The following is a 15,143-nucleotide window of genomic DNA, read 5'->3' on the forward strand; positions in this document are numbered from 1 at the left end:
TGCACTAGATATGATTTAGTACATTGTACTAAATTCTAGAATCTATTGATAATGAGATTCTGCCTATATGGATAACAAATGTTGGCATCTCAGTAGCCACTGTGTTAATGATATTGTGAGCTTCATATCAATTGGATACTTGCATTTTTAATGGTGAGCATTGTCCAACATATTTTGAGTATTCACAGAGTTGCAAAGATATTCATGGAACATGATGCAACAACAACTCAGCCTTATCCCAACTAAATGATTTCGGCTACATGTATCCGATCAAAGACAACAAAAGAAAAGAACACAACATAAAAAATCAGAAAAATCTCACCTAAATGGGGTCTGCTACATGGACTCTTGCCCTCCAATCAGATCTATTTGAGGTCATACTTGGGACAAGATCTAAGCTATGCATATCTTTCCTCATTAATTCTCATATGGTCATTTTAGTCTTGCTATTGGCTCTTTTAGTTCCTTCAATTTGAATCAGATCACTCTTCATTATTGGTGCATCCCTAGGCCTTTGTTGAACATGGCCATACCACCTCACACGACTTTCTCAAAGCTTGTCATGAATCGCGGAAACTCTCAAATCAACTCTAATATGGTCATTCCTTACTTTATCTTTCCTAGTTTTGCTGCACATCCATCTCAACATCCTCATCTGTGCTACACATAGCTTATCTATATGATATTTCTTAATAGACCAGCATTCTGCCCCCTACATCATAGCCGGTCAAACGACTATCTTATAGAACTTTGCTTTACTTATCTCTCCTCAATCTTCACCATTTCATTTATCCATCATAGTGTGAGTAAAGTTACACCATATATTTTGTCTTCATTCTACTTATATTGTCTCTTGATTCCAAAGTTGATCTCCATAGCTCCAACTTAGTGGTAATCCTAGTTTTTGTCTCATCTACCAAAACAATATCATCAGCAAAGAGTATACACTATGAAACCTCATCTTGAACATTTCTTGTTAAATCACCCATGATAAGCACAACCAAATAAGGGCTTAAAGCTGATCCTTGATGTAGCCCAATTGTAATTGGGAATTCACATTCTTGCCCTCACACGGTTCTCACATGAGTCACCGCATCCTCATACATATCTTTTATTATATCTACATATTTACTCGATACCCTTCTCTTCTCTAGTACATGCTAGATTAACTCTTTGGGACTCTGTCGTAAGCATTTTATAAGTCAATAAAGATCATATGGAGATCCTTCTTGTAAGCTCTAAATCTTTCCATGAGCCTCCTGAGTAAATAGCTTTTTTCGTGGATCTACCTAGCATAAAACCGAATTGGTTCTCCGAGATAGTAGTTTCTTTTCTTAGGTGGGCTTCAATAACCTTCTCCCACAATTTCGTAGTATTGACTTTTTAGTTTTATGCCTCTATAGTTATTGCAGCTCTAAATATCACCTATATTTTCATGGAAGCATGGAACATGATATGGTCATAATAATAGTAAGAAGCTTTAGAAGGTTAAGATTTAAAAACCTGATGAGATTAGGAAATTTTCAGGGTAAGAAGTAACTGATTCATATTATAACTATTCTTCAGAATCTAGGGCCTCTAGGCCAAGTCTCAAAGCACAAGTGGCATGTAATTTAGTAGCACCTCAATGACTTGATTGAACCTGAATCATAGTTTATTAAGTTGAGGTAGATCAGTCACATTCCTTGGGAGAAACTAAAACCAAACCCTCGGTGCAACATGACTTCTCTGTAATTCTTATCCTGCTGTGTACCTTCTCATTGGATCCAAGTAGTGCAGAGTACTTATATAGAGATCCAAAATACAACCATAAAAAAATTAAGGCGGACTATTAACAGAATCTAAATTATCTCATTACAATGGAAGTGAGTCAAGTGACATAATCCTGATGAAACCACAAATAATTCTTCCAGTATCAGTACCGTCCATTCTGTAGTCTACCAATCTTATCTACTCTTTCATCTCTATATTCTGAAATTTCTGTACTAAAAAACATAACTGTAGCAACACCAAATTATTTCTTGAGTAGAAGTAACTGTTTCTAGTCTATTATTATACAAACCTATTCATTTTAGAACATTCATCAAATAACACCTTGAGAGTGGTGGATCATGAAAAAAGAAGATAAATATTGATGTTTTCTCCATGATTGAATGGTGAATTGTTTAAAAATTAAGAACAATTTATTGCAAGAGACATTGTTCTGAATTTTTGGAAGATATTGGACTCAAGACATTACACTTTATACCAATAAATAAAATTTAAAATCTGGACTTGATCTAATCACCTCATGTTAGCTAAGAACTGGCTTTTGTAGTTGCTTGATGCTTCTGCCCGTCTTCTTGCATCAAGATGACTTATCAGTTCTGCTCTTAGTTTCATTTCCTTTGAAACTCCATTTGTCAAGATTAAAATGCAAAGACAGCCAACAAGCAGAATACAAACGGACGCAGATATCAATGTAACCAATGTCTTAAAGGCCCTTTCATCCACCTTTCCCATTATATATCTCCTCGGAATGATGATAACCCCCACCTGTGCAGAGTCTTATTTGTCAATATCTTCATAAATGATAGAAACGTGAATATTAAGATGGAAAAATCATGGAAGAAATAAATAAGATACTACAGGCAGTGAAACTTATAATGGTGATACTGAATTAAGCTATCATAATATGGCTGAGTTGGGATAAGGCTGAATTTGTTGTTTGCATAATATGGCAACTGCAAAACTCAGTTCCATATTTCTTCCCAACAGAATGGAATCTTCCAAAAGAAGGGCCTTTAGTTGAAGAGATGTGAGAAACTCTAATGTATTTAATCTCACCATAGGGAGTCTCTTTAAGTTCAAGAAGAAGGAATCAATATAATATTTCTGGTGACCAAGCTTGACATTCTCCACATGGACCTCAAGATTTGTAGAATACTTGTTGCCGTAGGTGCTTTGCAGCCATTCAGCTCCCAATCTTATAACACGATCTTCCGAATCGACAGCCATCATAAGCTTGGGTCCTGTGGTTGAATTCCTCAAAAGTGGCGCATTTGTTGAGGTGGCAAGGACGTATCCTTCCTGAGAAGTCAAGTACATATACCCACTATGGAATTCCACCAGTTCTCTCATTAGCTGCCCTACACTGTAAAGTGCTGTGGTAACACCAACAACTGCCACCATATTTTGATTGGAAGAGTCCCAGACTGGCAATGCTGCTGAAAGCAATGGTGAATCTATAAATTTGCTCACTGCAACATGCCATGAAGCTACACCATCAGGTACTTCTGACAGACCTGCTATATTGATTAGGTCATCTGGTGGGATTGGTCTGGGTCTCCCTGTGCTCTCACCTGTAACAGGATTGAGTGGTTCACGATACCAAATTGCAGAAACGTTACCATTTGCAGACGTATCATTCAAACCATGGTCAGTTGATAGATCATTGAGTATGTGTGTCCCAGAAATGGTAGCGTTTACAAAGTCAGAAAAGATATAGAATGTGTTGTTGCTTCTGTGGTCTCTGTGAAAAGCCTGAACAAAGCCATTTCGATAACTTATAGTTATAGCGTTAAGGGCTTTTCGACTGGCAAAAAGTGCCCAAGTTACATTCCTCATTGCTTCATACATCTGATAAGAATCCAAGGCACATGTCAGTTAAAAAATATAGTGATAAAATAGTTCATAAATTCCTGAGGTGGAACATCAAAATTTGAAATGAGATAATAAGTATATAACAGAGTCAGGAGCAACCTCAATTTGTTGCGGTTGGGTCACTGTTTTGTCATACTGTCTGATTACATATTCAGACAACTTAACCTGGGAGATGGTTATTTCTGTAGTGGCATTCAAGATGTTCCACATCCGCAATATGGGGCGCTGCAGAAGTTCGTAACGAAGGCTATATGCTAAGCTGTTTATTGATTTTGCTGTATAGACCGTTGTAAAATGCCATGTCAATATGGTTAGCATCCCAATTAAAATGGCTAGCATGACCTGCATTAACAAACAGATATGAAAGACAAGAAACATGGGGTATGTCTTCAGAATAAACAATAGACCCGTATATAGAGAATCTATTTTTTTTCTTGGATGAATAAATAAATTCATTACCAAGCGAAAGGAGATATACAAGGGAAAGGGGGGGGGGGAGAACAATAACCAAAAGGGCAAGCCCTTACAAAGGATGGTGAAACCATCTACAAACAGGAGGGGCAAGCCCTACAAAAAGCAAAATAGCCATAAGGGGGGGGGGATGGAGATGGGAAGGCTCCAAGATACAACAATGAGTCTGTTCCTTGGGGTGTCTCTAACAATCGGTGGAGGAGAGATCCAAGCTTGGAGCTAACATCAAAGTAGATGGCATTTCAAATCTTGTCAAAGGAGCGAGAGTTTTAAGTCCATCTTTGGAGGTTTCGCTTCATCAAGATATGGTTGATGGTAGCATAGAGGCGAGCTTCCCGGAAATGTCACAAATGGAGGAACCGACAAAATTCAAGTCAATCTAGATCCATTCTTTGTTGAAGGGGAGAATGCTCCTTCTAGATGACCAGCAAATGCAAAGGACCCTCTTCCAAATGGTGGAGAAGGGATAGGAGAAAAAAAAGATGGTCAACATTTTCAGTACCATTCTAGCAAAGACAACAAGAGGAGGGGACTTGGATGTTCTGGTAGATGAGGAAAGATTGCGTAGGAAGGCAGTTAGAGATAGCCTTTCAAGCAGTGAAGCTATGATGAGGGTTGCGGCCTTTAAATCAGAGGATGTTGCGCTAAGGGACGAGGGGCCCTTTGGATCAAATGAAATCCTAAGAGGAGGTTGAGTTGAACATACCTGAGGGGCAGGGAAGCTAAACAGTCTTATCATCTCTTCCACGATGATCAGGGAGGGGCGAAGGAAATACCAAAGATCAGCAAGGGGGGAAGATGAAGGAGGGGGACCAATCGCCGTCTGAGATAATGGAGGCAATAGAGGCTAATCTTCTCAAACCGGAAGAGTAAATGGTCCTAAGGGTGACCAAGAGTAGAGGATGCCTGAAGGATGCCAGGGATCCAGCCAAAGTGGGGTTGAAGATCCGCTACCAATGATGTAAGAGATGGCACTAAGAGCCATAGATCTAGAGATGGGGATTTTCCGCCAGATCCAAGAGGCATCCGAAGAGGAGGGGAACAGTCCAAAGGGAGTCATTCTTTAGGAGCGAGGAGTAGACTCAAGAGACCTAAATACTATTATGCTTGGAAGACATATTCCAGATGAGCTTGACCATCCCAACAAAATTGGCTTCTTTGGTTCTTCTCAACCCAAGACTTCCTTTAGATTTGGGAAGCTAGATTGCATCCCAACTTAGTGGATGAAGGAACTTGGTGGAATCAACCCCTTTCTGGAAGGAACAGAAGAGGGTCTCAATAGCTTTATTGGTTGAAGCAGGAAGGACGAAAAATTCCCGACCAATAAAGGTACATGGATTGAAGCATAGATCTGATGCGGATCAGGCGACCTGCATAAGAGAAAAGCTTTCCTTTCCAAAGCTGTAGCATTTTCCTCAATATGTCGAGCATGGGGGGGCAGTGATGAGCAGTCAACTTAGAGGTGATGAGAGGCAGTCCCAGGTATTTGATAGGGAGGGATCCGAGGGAAAATCCAGTAAGGTCAAGGAGGTGGACTTGGGAAGCATCAGAGATCCTGGAGAGAAAGATTTGATTTGAGGAGGTTGATATGAAGGCCCGAGGGGTTTTCAAAGAGGTGAAGAGAGGACATGATGGAATAGATGGAAAGACGGTCAGCCTTTGAGAAGATTATGAGATTATCCGCAAAAGCAAGGTGGGTAAACATAAGGTTTTTGCACTTGGGGATCGGGGAGATGAGATTATGGTCGGTGGAAGATTGGATGGGTCGGTAAAGCACCTCAAGGGCATGAGAGAAAAGAAAGGGGGAAGGGGACATCCTTGTTTGATTACCCATAAAGGAGAAGCGATGTAAGAGAGGATCCAATGGATAAAGATGTGAGGGAAGGACATTTCAAGCAAGACTTTAGAGATAAAGTCCCGGAGTCAAAAGCTTTGTGGATGTCAATTTTGAGAAGGGCAACAGAGGAGTGGGATTTGCAATCAAAACCTTTAATGATCTCGTGGCACAGAATGATTGTCAGTAATACTTCTGCCAGCGATGAACGCAAACTGGTTGGGACTGACCAGGGAGTTAATGACCCGTTGGATCCTATTGGCTAGAATCTTAGCAATGAATCTGTATAGTAGATTGTAGAGGGAAATGGGCCTGTAGTCAGCCATAGAAGAAGCACCTTTTTTAAATCCTTTGATTTGGTTAGGATCAATGAAAAAGTTTATGATGGCATGAATTAGATTAGATCTAATGATATCTTAGCAGGAAGAGAAGAAGCCCATGCTGAAACCACTGGGGCCAAGAGCTTTATTAGCTTTGTGGGAGAGGACAGCTGCCAAGATTTCTTTATCAGACGGGATGGATTGGAGGGAAGGGAGGAGGTGATCAGGGATAAAATTGTTAAGTAGATCCAGGGGGAGGGGGCAGGGGTGGAGGAAGAGAGAGGATGGAACAGATCCAAGAAGTAGGAGATGGCCTCAGATTTGATGTCCTTGGGGTTGAGAAGGGAGGATCCATTACTGGTGATGAGCTTAGGAATGAAGTTGGCATTGGTTCTAGCTTTGAGAGACCTACGAAAGAAGGTAGAATTGAAGTCTCCCAACTCAAGCCATTTGATTCTAGCTTTTTGCGGAAGAAAACTTTCTTCCTAGACCAAGAGGGAGGAGAATTTAGTGGACATCAATTTCTCTTCCTCTGCAAGGGCATGGTTGAGGAGATCAAACTGAAGCTAGGCTTGGATAGCTTCAAGCTTGTCCCGACAGGAAGAAACTCTAGAAGAGATGTTGCCAAAGGAAGAGGAGTTCCAATTTTTTAGAGCAACTTTAACATTCCTGAGTTTTCTGGCGAAGGCGATGAGGAGCGAAGAGAATCTTGTTGTTAATAAAAGACAAGTTCTTTTTTTTTTTCCCATCAAAAGAAACTTATCGCAGTGTACAGTGGGGTTTGGCAAAGAACTTGTACTAGTTTATTATAAAATGTGAAACAGTTACACCATGGAACTGGAGAATGGGGAAACATGGAAGCATTGAGGTAAATAACGCAATGAACCAAAATGTTGAACTAGATAGATCCAAACACAAAAAAGAAAATAACGTAATTTATTATTAAGCAGTATGGGGCAATGAGTCATTGCCATCTTGGTCATTTAATTAATATACACATAAAGGCAGGGGTACATATACAATCAGATTTTCAATCTTTGCATGAGCAGAAGTCTTCTAGATGGTCCCTAAGGTCATAAGAGAAAAGGAAAATGGAACATGCTGATCACATTCATTGTTTCAATGCTGTTTGCTGGAAAAGTTTTTGCTCTAGTCACAACCTACTCTACTAGTGGTAACAGCTACGGATATGCTTTAATTTGATAATCTAAGTGTATGTAGTTACTATTGTTGATGTTTGCAATGCAAATTATGATGGTATGTCTGGCAGCATGTACTCAAGTATTGAGTACCTAGGAAGTAACTCTTGAAGCTCCAAATTTTAGCAAATCTCCAAATGTGGAGATAACTTTGGTCATGCAACTGGCCAAATTGTGTTCAGGATTCCAACTATGCAAGTGAACTGGTGGGAAAGACAATGATGGTGAAAGTTACTAGACAATACCAACAAAGTGTAAGTTTTAGTAATCATTAGAAATAGAAAGATATATGTGAAGTGCCCAGAAATCTAGAACTCATCTGCCAAATAATAGAAGGTCTATAAGAGCTGCTGATAATACCATGGGGCTTAATATCTTGACTCATAATAAAACTGGAAGTTGGGAGTGTTGGTGTCCAAATTCTATTCTGTAACACCTAGAGGGATCTCTAATAACACCTAGCAGGGGGTTTCACTCTCAAGTGGTTGGAATATGAGTCAGCTTAGCTACAAAAGTCTAGGCTTATGCTGCACTTTTCTGATCTTCATGTGGCAGAAGACCTCTCTAGTCATATTTTCCCAGACATTACACATTACAGGTGCATGCAAAAGTCCTTGCTTCTGTACTTTCATCTTTTTCGCATCTATTTTTGGTTTATTCATTGTACAATCTTGTTTCCCTATAACAAGATGCAACTATTTTCCTATCATATTCAACTAAAAAAGAAAAAAAACTGTCTATGACTTTAAGTTACTTTTGTTCTAAATTTTTTAATTCCCTTAATGTTATGAAATCCTTTCATTGTGACATCTCTGTCCCCAATGTAATTTTAAGACCAAAAAAAAAAAAAAGATACTGAATTTATATAGATAACAAAGATATTTGGTGTAAAACCTGAAAAGCGACATCAACTACAAATAAAATTTTGTTCTTGAAAATAGACTGCATCAGACTCCCCCGGTTGCACAAAACCTACTTTAAATTTTTGTATGAGCAGTGATCCCTATGGAAATAACTTCCTGTTGAACTTTGTCAAGGATACATGATATACGCAAAATTTGCATCTTAATGTATCATGCCACTTTCTACAAGTACCTAAGAATATTTGATCCCTGAGAGGCAGTCGCTTTCCATAATATTCACACCAATTGAAAATCAGTGGTTAGATTGATTCTATATTTTGTTGCTGCTGATCAGTTGATTGCATTATGGCTTTGGATTTAGCAGAGGTTGGTGGGGTCATATCATTTTCAGGTTTACTGTCTCTTCTACTATGCAGGTGAGGACCAGTTCTTAAAGACCATAAAAATTTTACAGCAGCTTGATTGAGTTGCTGGAGAGTCAGCTAAGACTGGAGTTTAATCGGGCTTGGTTTTGGCCAAGTCACATGTTGCAGTCGAGTTTTAATTCTTCCTAGTTAGAAAAGGGTTACTGGATGCTGCTTAAACTGAGTGCTGTAAAAAAAAAAAAAGGAATGGGAAGGGGGGGGTGAATTTTGATGAATTCTGGCTTGAAACAAGCTTGGTGCTACAGAGTCTAAACTGTACTAGACTACCAGTATTTCACCTTGATATCGTGCTTCTATGTGTCACAGAGGCAATAAAAAGTAAGTTTAGAAATTGAGTTGGCAACATAGTTGTCAAGATGACTAGGTGATCCAAGGTGTTGGCCTAGGTGTCCTAGGTGTACAGTATATGACTATTTGTCATATGTCAATGATAATTTTAAATAATTATGCTTATATGCAACATAGAAGCCATAGCAATGCAGTATGATATAATTATGCTAGTAATGACCTAATATGAGAAAATCAACATATATTATAAACATATTCTTCGAAAAACAAATCAATAAACATAATTCAATGTAAACTCGTGAAGTGTCAACAAGACAGCCCTAGGCGACGGTGTCTTGGTGATGCCTTCACAACTATGGTTTGCAACTATGCTGCAAGTACCTTACATAATCAAATCCACAAAGTCATCACTCAGCTGCGTAGAAATATGCTCCATTGCAACATGTAACATAGGTGATGCCCAACAAATGTATGGATGCACAAATATCATTGTTAAGATGGATAAAAGTGATTAAGGAGGTCAACGTAAGTCTCCTTTAAAATATTTAGAAATAACAGAATCAATAAGCTATTTGAACTTAAAAGTTAGTCATTTAGATGACCTTAAAATGCATCTGGCTTATATTTGAGTATAAAACAACTGCATTTCAGATTCAGTACATTTGGATGGCACCAACTTTAGCCTGTGTATTTGCAACACCGGAAAATCGGCACTGTGGCTGTACCTATTAAGGGGGTTGTGTTGAAGTTTTAAAGCTATGTACCTCTGTATTTCTCTATTAGTCCTGTTTATTTTTATGTGGTACAGTCCCATGCTGCTTTTATTGTTGTTTTTGTTTTCTTTTTCCTCCTTGAGTGTGATTACCAGAGTTGACCTGAAACCCATCTACACAGTATCAACATATTGAGGTAAGTGGATATTATTCAGTAAAATAGTTGGTGGATGATCTTATTCAAGATGCTTATGACATAGGAACTTGATTAGATTTTGAATTATGTATTGTTACTATACCTTGATAATAACAACAATTATAATAACAAGCTCGAGCTCAAAACAGTTTCAGACAGTCTTGACCAGACTGTGGTCATGTTTGTTGAAACTTGATGAACTGAGTCATTGTTCATGATAATGTAACAGTTTTTAAATGATCACGTACCATGATAGCAAGACGGGCAGCAAAGACACTATAGTATGACGAGAGGCATTGGGCACTTGGGTATCGGAACTCATCTTCCTGTACCTCCCCTCTCCGAATTTGTTGTCTATGTGGGGAACGATTCTTCCTTTCATTGGAGATACAACCACATAATTGGTTATGGAAACTTCTGAGACGAAAGCTCGATGGTGTGTTTTGAGTTGGTGATGCTCCAAAACTTACTGAAGGAGTCTTCTCAGTGTTCTCTGCCATAGATTCTTCCGAGCCTTCAATAGTAAAGCAGCTAGTTGAATGAAGTACAGAAGATGAAGAAGAAGATGTTATTGGAGGAATATGAACTTGGGCATTTACTGCTGTTTGTCCAATGTCATTTCCCACTTTTTGAAAGTGGTCCATATCCACAGCTCACCCCTTTCGCATCTCCTTTCTCTCTCATTAAATTTGACCGCTGAAGTGGCCCATGAAATTTAAAAACAAAAAGAGAGAAGGGATGAAGAGGCACCATATCAATAACCAAGTTGACATGATAATCTTGGTGGTTTCTTTCAAGGATTGATGTGAGACATGACTCATGAGCAAATGGGATGAGTACAAGTGGATCTGTGGATCAGCAGACACAACCAGGTTGTCTGTTCTACATATCTTTTTTGTTTATTTTCTCCTCCTATGTGGGAAAACCTCTCACTCCATGAAAGCTTCAGTGGGGAATTTTTCCAAATGGACCAACCAAACAATCTGGAAGTGTCTGTGTGTGTCTTGGAAGGGTTTGGTGGTCAATTTGGCTAACATGACTTCATATAAGAGCTAAGGTGGTATCTAATTATATATATGCATGAAAACATAAAGATAAGAGGAGAAAACCAACCGCTGTAAATAGATTGTACAACAATTAGCTCAGCAAAGCTTTATGGATGAAAGGAAACAGGCCTAGGCCTTGTATGGCTCTTAATCTAGAATCCTAAGAATACCAGATTCTAATCAAAAGGTCACCTAGTCATGAAAATTTCAATGATTAAAAGCTTTGTAATTTGGATCATTAGTAATTTGATTAATGATAATCACGGGCGTGCACGTCGTGTTGTACATGGCTGAAATCTCTGTCTGATATATCAATGGATAATTAAATATATAGATGAATAGTTAATTTTGAAAGAAAAATAATGACATTAAGGTGTTTTGAACTTATGGTCCGATTGTCTTTAAATTCTTAAAAAAGCTAAGCTGGTCGGTGAAAGATATTTTATGCCTTTAGGATAAATTTTATGCGAATAGGACCCTAAATTTTCATATATAAAATTTAAGAAATAACAATGTTGTCAATTTTTTTTTTTGAAATTTCTACATATTGTTAATAAACATGTGTCTGCCTCTCTTCCTCTCCCCTGTGTCTTTTGTCGTTAGCTTACTTGGAGTGGACAGTGCGTCCAACCCTCTCAAATAAAACAATTGTGAAGGATCAGTGAAGCAGGTTGGTCTATGATCATAACTCTGAAGTCACATGCCAAGCAAGTCAACCAACAAAAGCCTAAACTCGAAGGAAGGAGAGAGAAGAGGCATCTGACTCATAAGCGTCACTCACGAGACCCTTACCAACTATGTCTACGTTAATGAGTTGCTATTCGGGAAGGTGTGGGAGGCAGTGATTGGGAACCATTGAAAATCCAGATGATAAGATGAAAGCACTGGGATGTAGTCAGCATTACATCCTTCTCGAGATTAATCATACCTACTTGTGGCTTTATTCTTAATAAGCTCATTGATAGAGATCCATTTTTATTATATGATAAAAAAAAATGAGGGAGATGCAAATTTTTTATTTTTATTAAGATGGCAAGAATAATTGGCCTCTTGTCGAATTTCAAACAAATTCAATCATATACCTTTGCATATATTGGCGTCGTTCTGTCCATATATTCTTAAAATATTTTAATTTTTCGATTGCCTCATTAAAAACATAGTTTTATTTTTCTATTATTTTTTTACTTGAATTTTCATGGATTTATTTTTTTATTTGACCGATTCAGTTTGCAAAGACACTTGACATTGTGAGCAAGGCATATTGGGTTATTGCTGACAGTAAAATCTCGGCCCCATAGGACCTCCCATGAAGAAGCATCAATAATTGGAGAGCTGTCTCAACATATGCATGAAAGAAATTATATGCCATTGACGTGTATTAGCATTTCCTGCACCAAGCCAAGAGTGTCCCATGATTTGTATAAAGTGCCCACATGACTAGGAGGAGACTGTGTCATTGGAGAGAGAGAGAGAGAGAGAGAGCATGTAATACTGTGTAGTGTGTACATTATTTTCCTTATCTTTAATAAAGTATGTCGAAAAGTAACTGTTGAACGAGAAAGTGAGGGGAATGTGTTATTACACTTCTTCTCTCACTTTCATCCAACGGTTGAATGGTATGATTGTGTATATATATACACAGTTATGCATAAAACCTTTCCCTATAAAATATAATGGCATGCTAGCTAGTACTACTATTAGTGCTGCTGGTACTTCATAAAAACAATTAAATAGAAACCTTCATATATATATATATATATATATATATAACTTGAGAATCAGGATCTATCAAAATCGGATTCAGATTGGAGTTAGTAATATTATTATTATCATTATTATTTTTGGTAAACGAATCAGTAATGTTATAATGCACTGTGAAGTAAGCCACCAGTAGTACTAATAGTAAATGGATAATAATAACCATGCCGGGTTTTCTATCGGATTGTATCTACCTACTTTATAGTGGTATCTTTGTCATCCCTTATTATATGAGAAAAGAATTTGGAAAAGTGATATGCCATTATGCTCACAGATTGATGGCCATTAACATTGCATCTTATAAATAAACTTATGGGCGCCACTCGCCATGTTGCTGGTGTAGGGTAGAATCTCTCACGCCAAGTTAATGGGATAATGAAAGTAGCATCGCATGGTTTATATATATATATATATATATATATAGGGACTTACATCTTACGTGTTAGGATGGAGAGAAAATGTCAGATCTCCAAGGATATATTATACCCGCAATATGATCTTCATTTAAGATGTAATGTTTGTTTGGCCCTTCATTTTGATTAATGTGTCGAGCACAAGTGTCAAGTGTTACAGGAGATAGAAGATCTACTTCATAAGGGGAGCACCAAATTATGACCTTGGAGCTCGTTACCACTATTGTTTGATGTCCATAATGTTTTGTTTAAAACCATGTTTTGGCTCTGGCCTAGCAATGATATATGAAAATCATTTCCAGCCGCTGAACCAGTGCAGTGAGCATGGGGTGGCTGGGAGCCCCTTGGGACACTTGCCCAACTGCTTTCATCCGTCTTGTGCTTACTGCTCACTGTTGAGGATGTGGACTCCTTTAGTCCTCATTATGCAGAGCTTAACCAGAAGGGCTATGAACATTAGACTTTATATTAACATCGTTAATCTTGACATTAATAGTCTATCTTATCTTCCTTAATTAATGAAACTTTCTATTTTCCAAAAAAAAAAAAAAAAAAAAAAAAAATGTTGCAGGTGGTAACAAATCAGCTAGATTGGCTTCCTTCGTCTCAAAGATGGATGGTGTTGTCTGGCCATGGCTTCTTTTAAGTTTCTTTTAAACATTTCCAATCTATGTATTAATTTCAGACAATTTGAAGCCTACTGTAAGTAGAACATGTTAAGTAGTTTAATTAGGTTTATGAAAGGAATCAATGATTCTGAGTGGTGAATTGTGACTTGTGACCCCATAGCACAACCCAGTAGAAAGAAACTGTATGCTAAAGCTTTTAAAGTAACTAGATTGGGCTTTTATTGGATTGAATAAAGAGCTGTTCAAGTTCAACCCATGAAAGAAACTCTGTACTAAAGCTAACCTAAACTGTTATGCAGACTTGCAAAACTTGTTTGATGCGTACACGGTGGGAAAAAGTGATAAATAAGCGTTTAGAAATAAGAGATCCTAATGGTGGCAGTTTCGGCTTGAAGAACCAACACCTAGGGGAGGAGGTTGTGTGATCCAACTCTATTGTATGCTGACCCTAATAGCGCCAGTAGACTGATCATTCGGTGCATACACATTAGAGCATTGTGTCTGTCATTCAAAGTTCATTGCCTCATTGGATACCTTATATATATATAAATATAATTTTTTGCTAAAAACGGGTATCCACGTGGGTCTATACCGACCCCACAACAACATAGACCGGGTCATACTGGGGTTGAATGAGAACCATTCAACTTTCACTGAAAGCAATGAAGAACACTAAACACCCTTGTGTGAGTGGCCCCAAGGAAGTAAGAGGAGTTCGGAGTCGAATTCAGAACCACACACTTCTTGAGGCGAAGGTCCCTTGCCAACTCGGCTACCCTCTTGGGGTTTGAATACCTCAGCTATAAATAAGCTTTACTATCTCTACATCCTTTGGTGTGGAAATAGTCCTTATAAGTCTCCACAAGCCGTTTTCACCCTGAACCTAAGACGTTTTTTGAGATGCTTTACCCACTTCGATTCACCAATGGACCAACCCCCATTGGGTCATACAACCTCACACGTAACATACTATGAGGGAAGCATGCGGAGAGGGGGAGGGGTTGAGGGATGTGAAAAGGGTAACAACCACAGTGGTGAAGGAAATAAGAAGTCTCACGTCACCAGTGGGAGTATGGATGGCCACTATTTGCACCATATTGTAAAGGCATTATACGAAGATAGATAGTGCTTTAAAAAGGAAGAGCAGAGAGCCAGTGAAGTAAGGCAAAACAAGGGAATCAATTATCAATTATGTACAAGAGAAGAGGATATGATCGTCCATAGATCTCCAAACAACTTATTTATGAATGGGAGTTGTCTACAAAATATGAAGTCTTTCTATAAAGGTTGTAGAGAATATTAGGGTAAGAAAATTCCGTCTGCTGCAATAAGTGCACATGCTAATA

The 15,143-nt window shown here is 38.3% G+C and overlaps 1 protein-coding gene across 2 annotated transcripts in view; it reads right to left on the reverse strand.

Annotated features, from left to right (window-relative positions):
- Nucleotides 1-10,617, reverse strand: part of LOC122074951 (histidine kinase 1) — a 31,425-nt gene extending 20,808 nt beyond the window's left edge. Inside the window, exons 1-5 of one of the 2 annotated variants that reach the window (XM_042639942.1) lie at nt 10,200-10,281; nt 9,807-9,928; nt 3,742-3,984; nt 2,827-3,618; nt 2,288-2,535 (exon numbers count right to left, since the gene is read on the reverse strand). In XM_042639942.1, coding sequence (XP_042495876.1) covers nt 2,288-2,535; nt 2,827-3,618; nt 3,742-3,981 — 1,280 coding nt within the window. In that variant the 5' untranslated portion in view covers nt 3,982-3,984; nt 9,807-9,928; nt 10,200-10,281. Of the gene's footprint in view, nt 1-2,287; nt 2,536-2,826; nt 3,619-3,741; nt 3,985-9,806; nt 9,929-10,199 lie in introns of both variants that reach the window. The other variant, XM_042639941.1, reaches the window with a different exon arrangement.
- Between the last annotated feature and the right edge of the window lie 4,526 nt (nt 10,618-15,143).

Source organism: Macadamia integrifolia, chromosome 3, assembly GCF_013358625.1.
Source record: "Macadamia integrifolia cultivar HAES 741 chromosome 3, SCU_Mint_v3, whole genome shotgun sequence".
In the NCBI taxonomy this organism is placed as follows: Eukaryota; Viridiplantae; Streptophyta; class Magnoliopsida; order Proteales; family Proteaceae; genus Macadamia; species Macadamia integrifolia.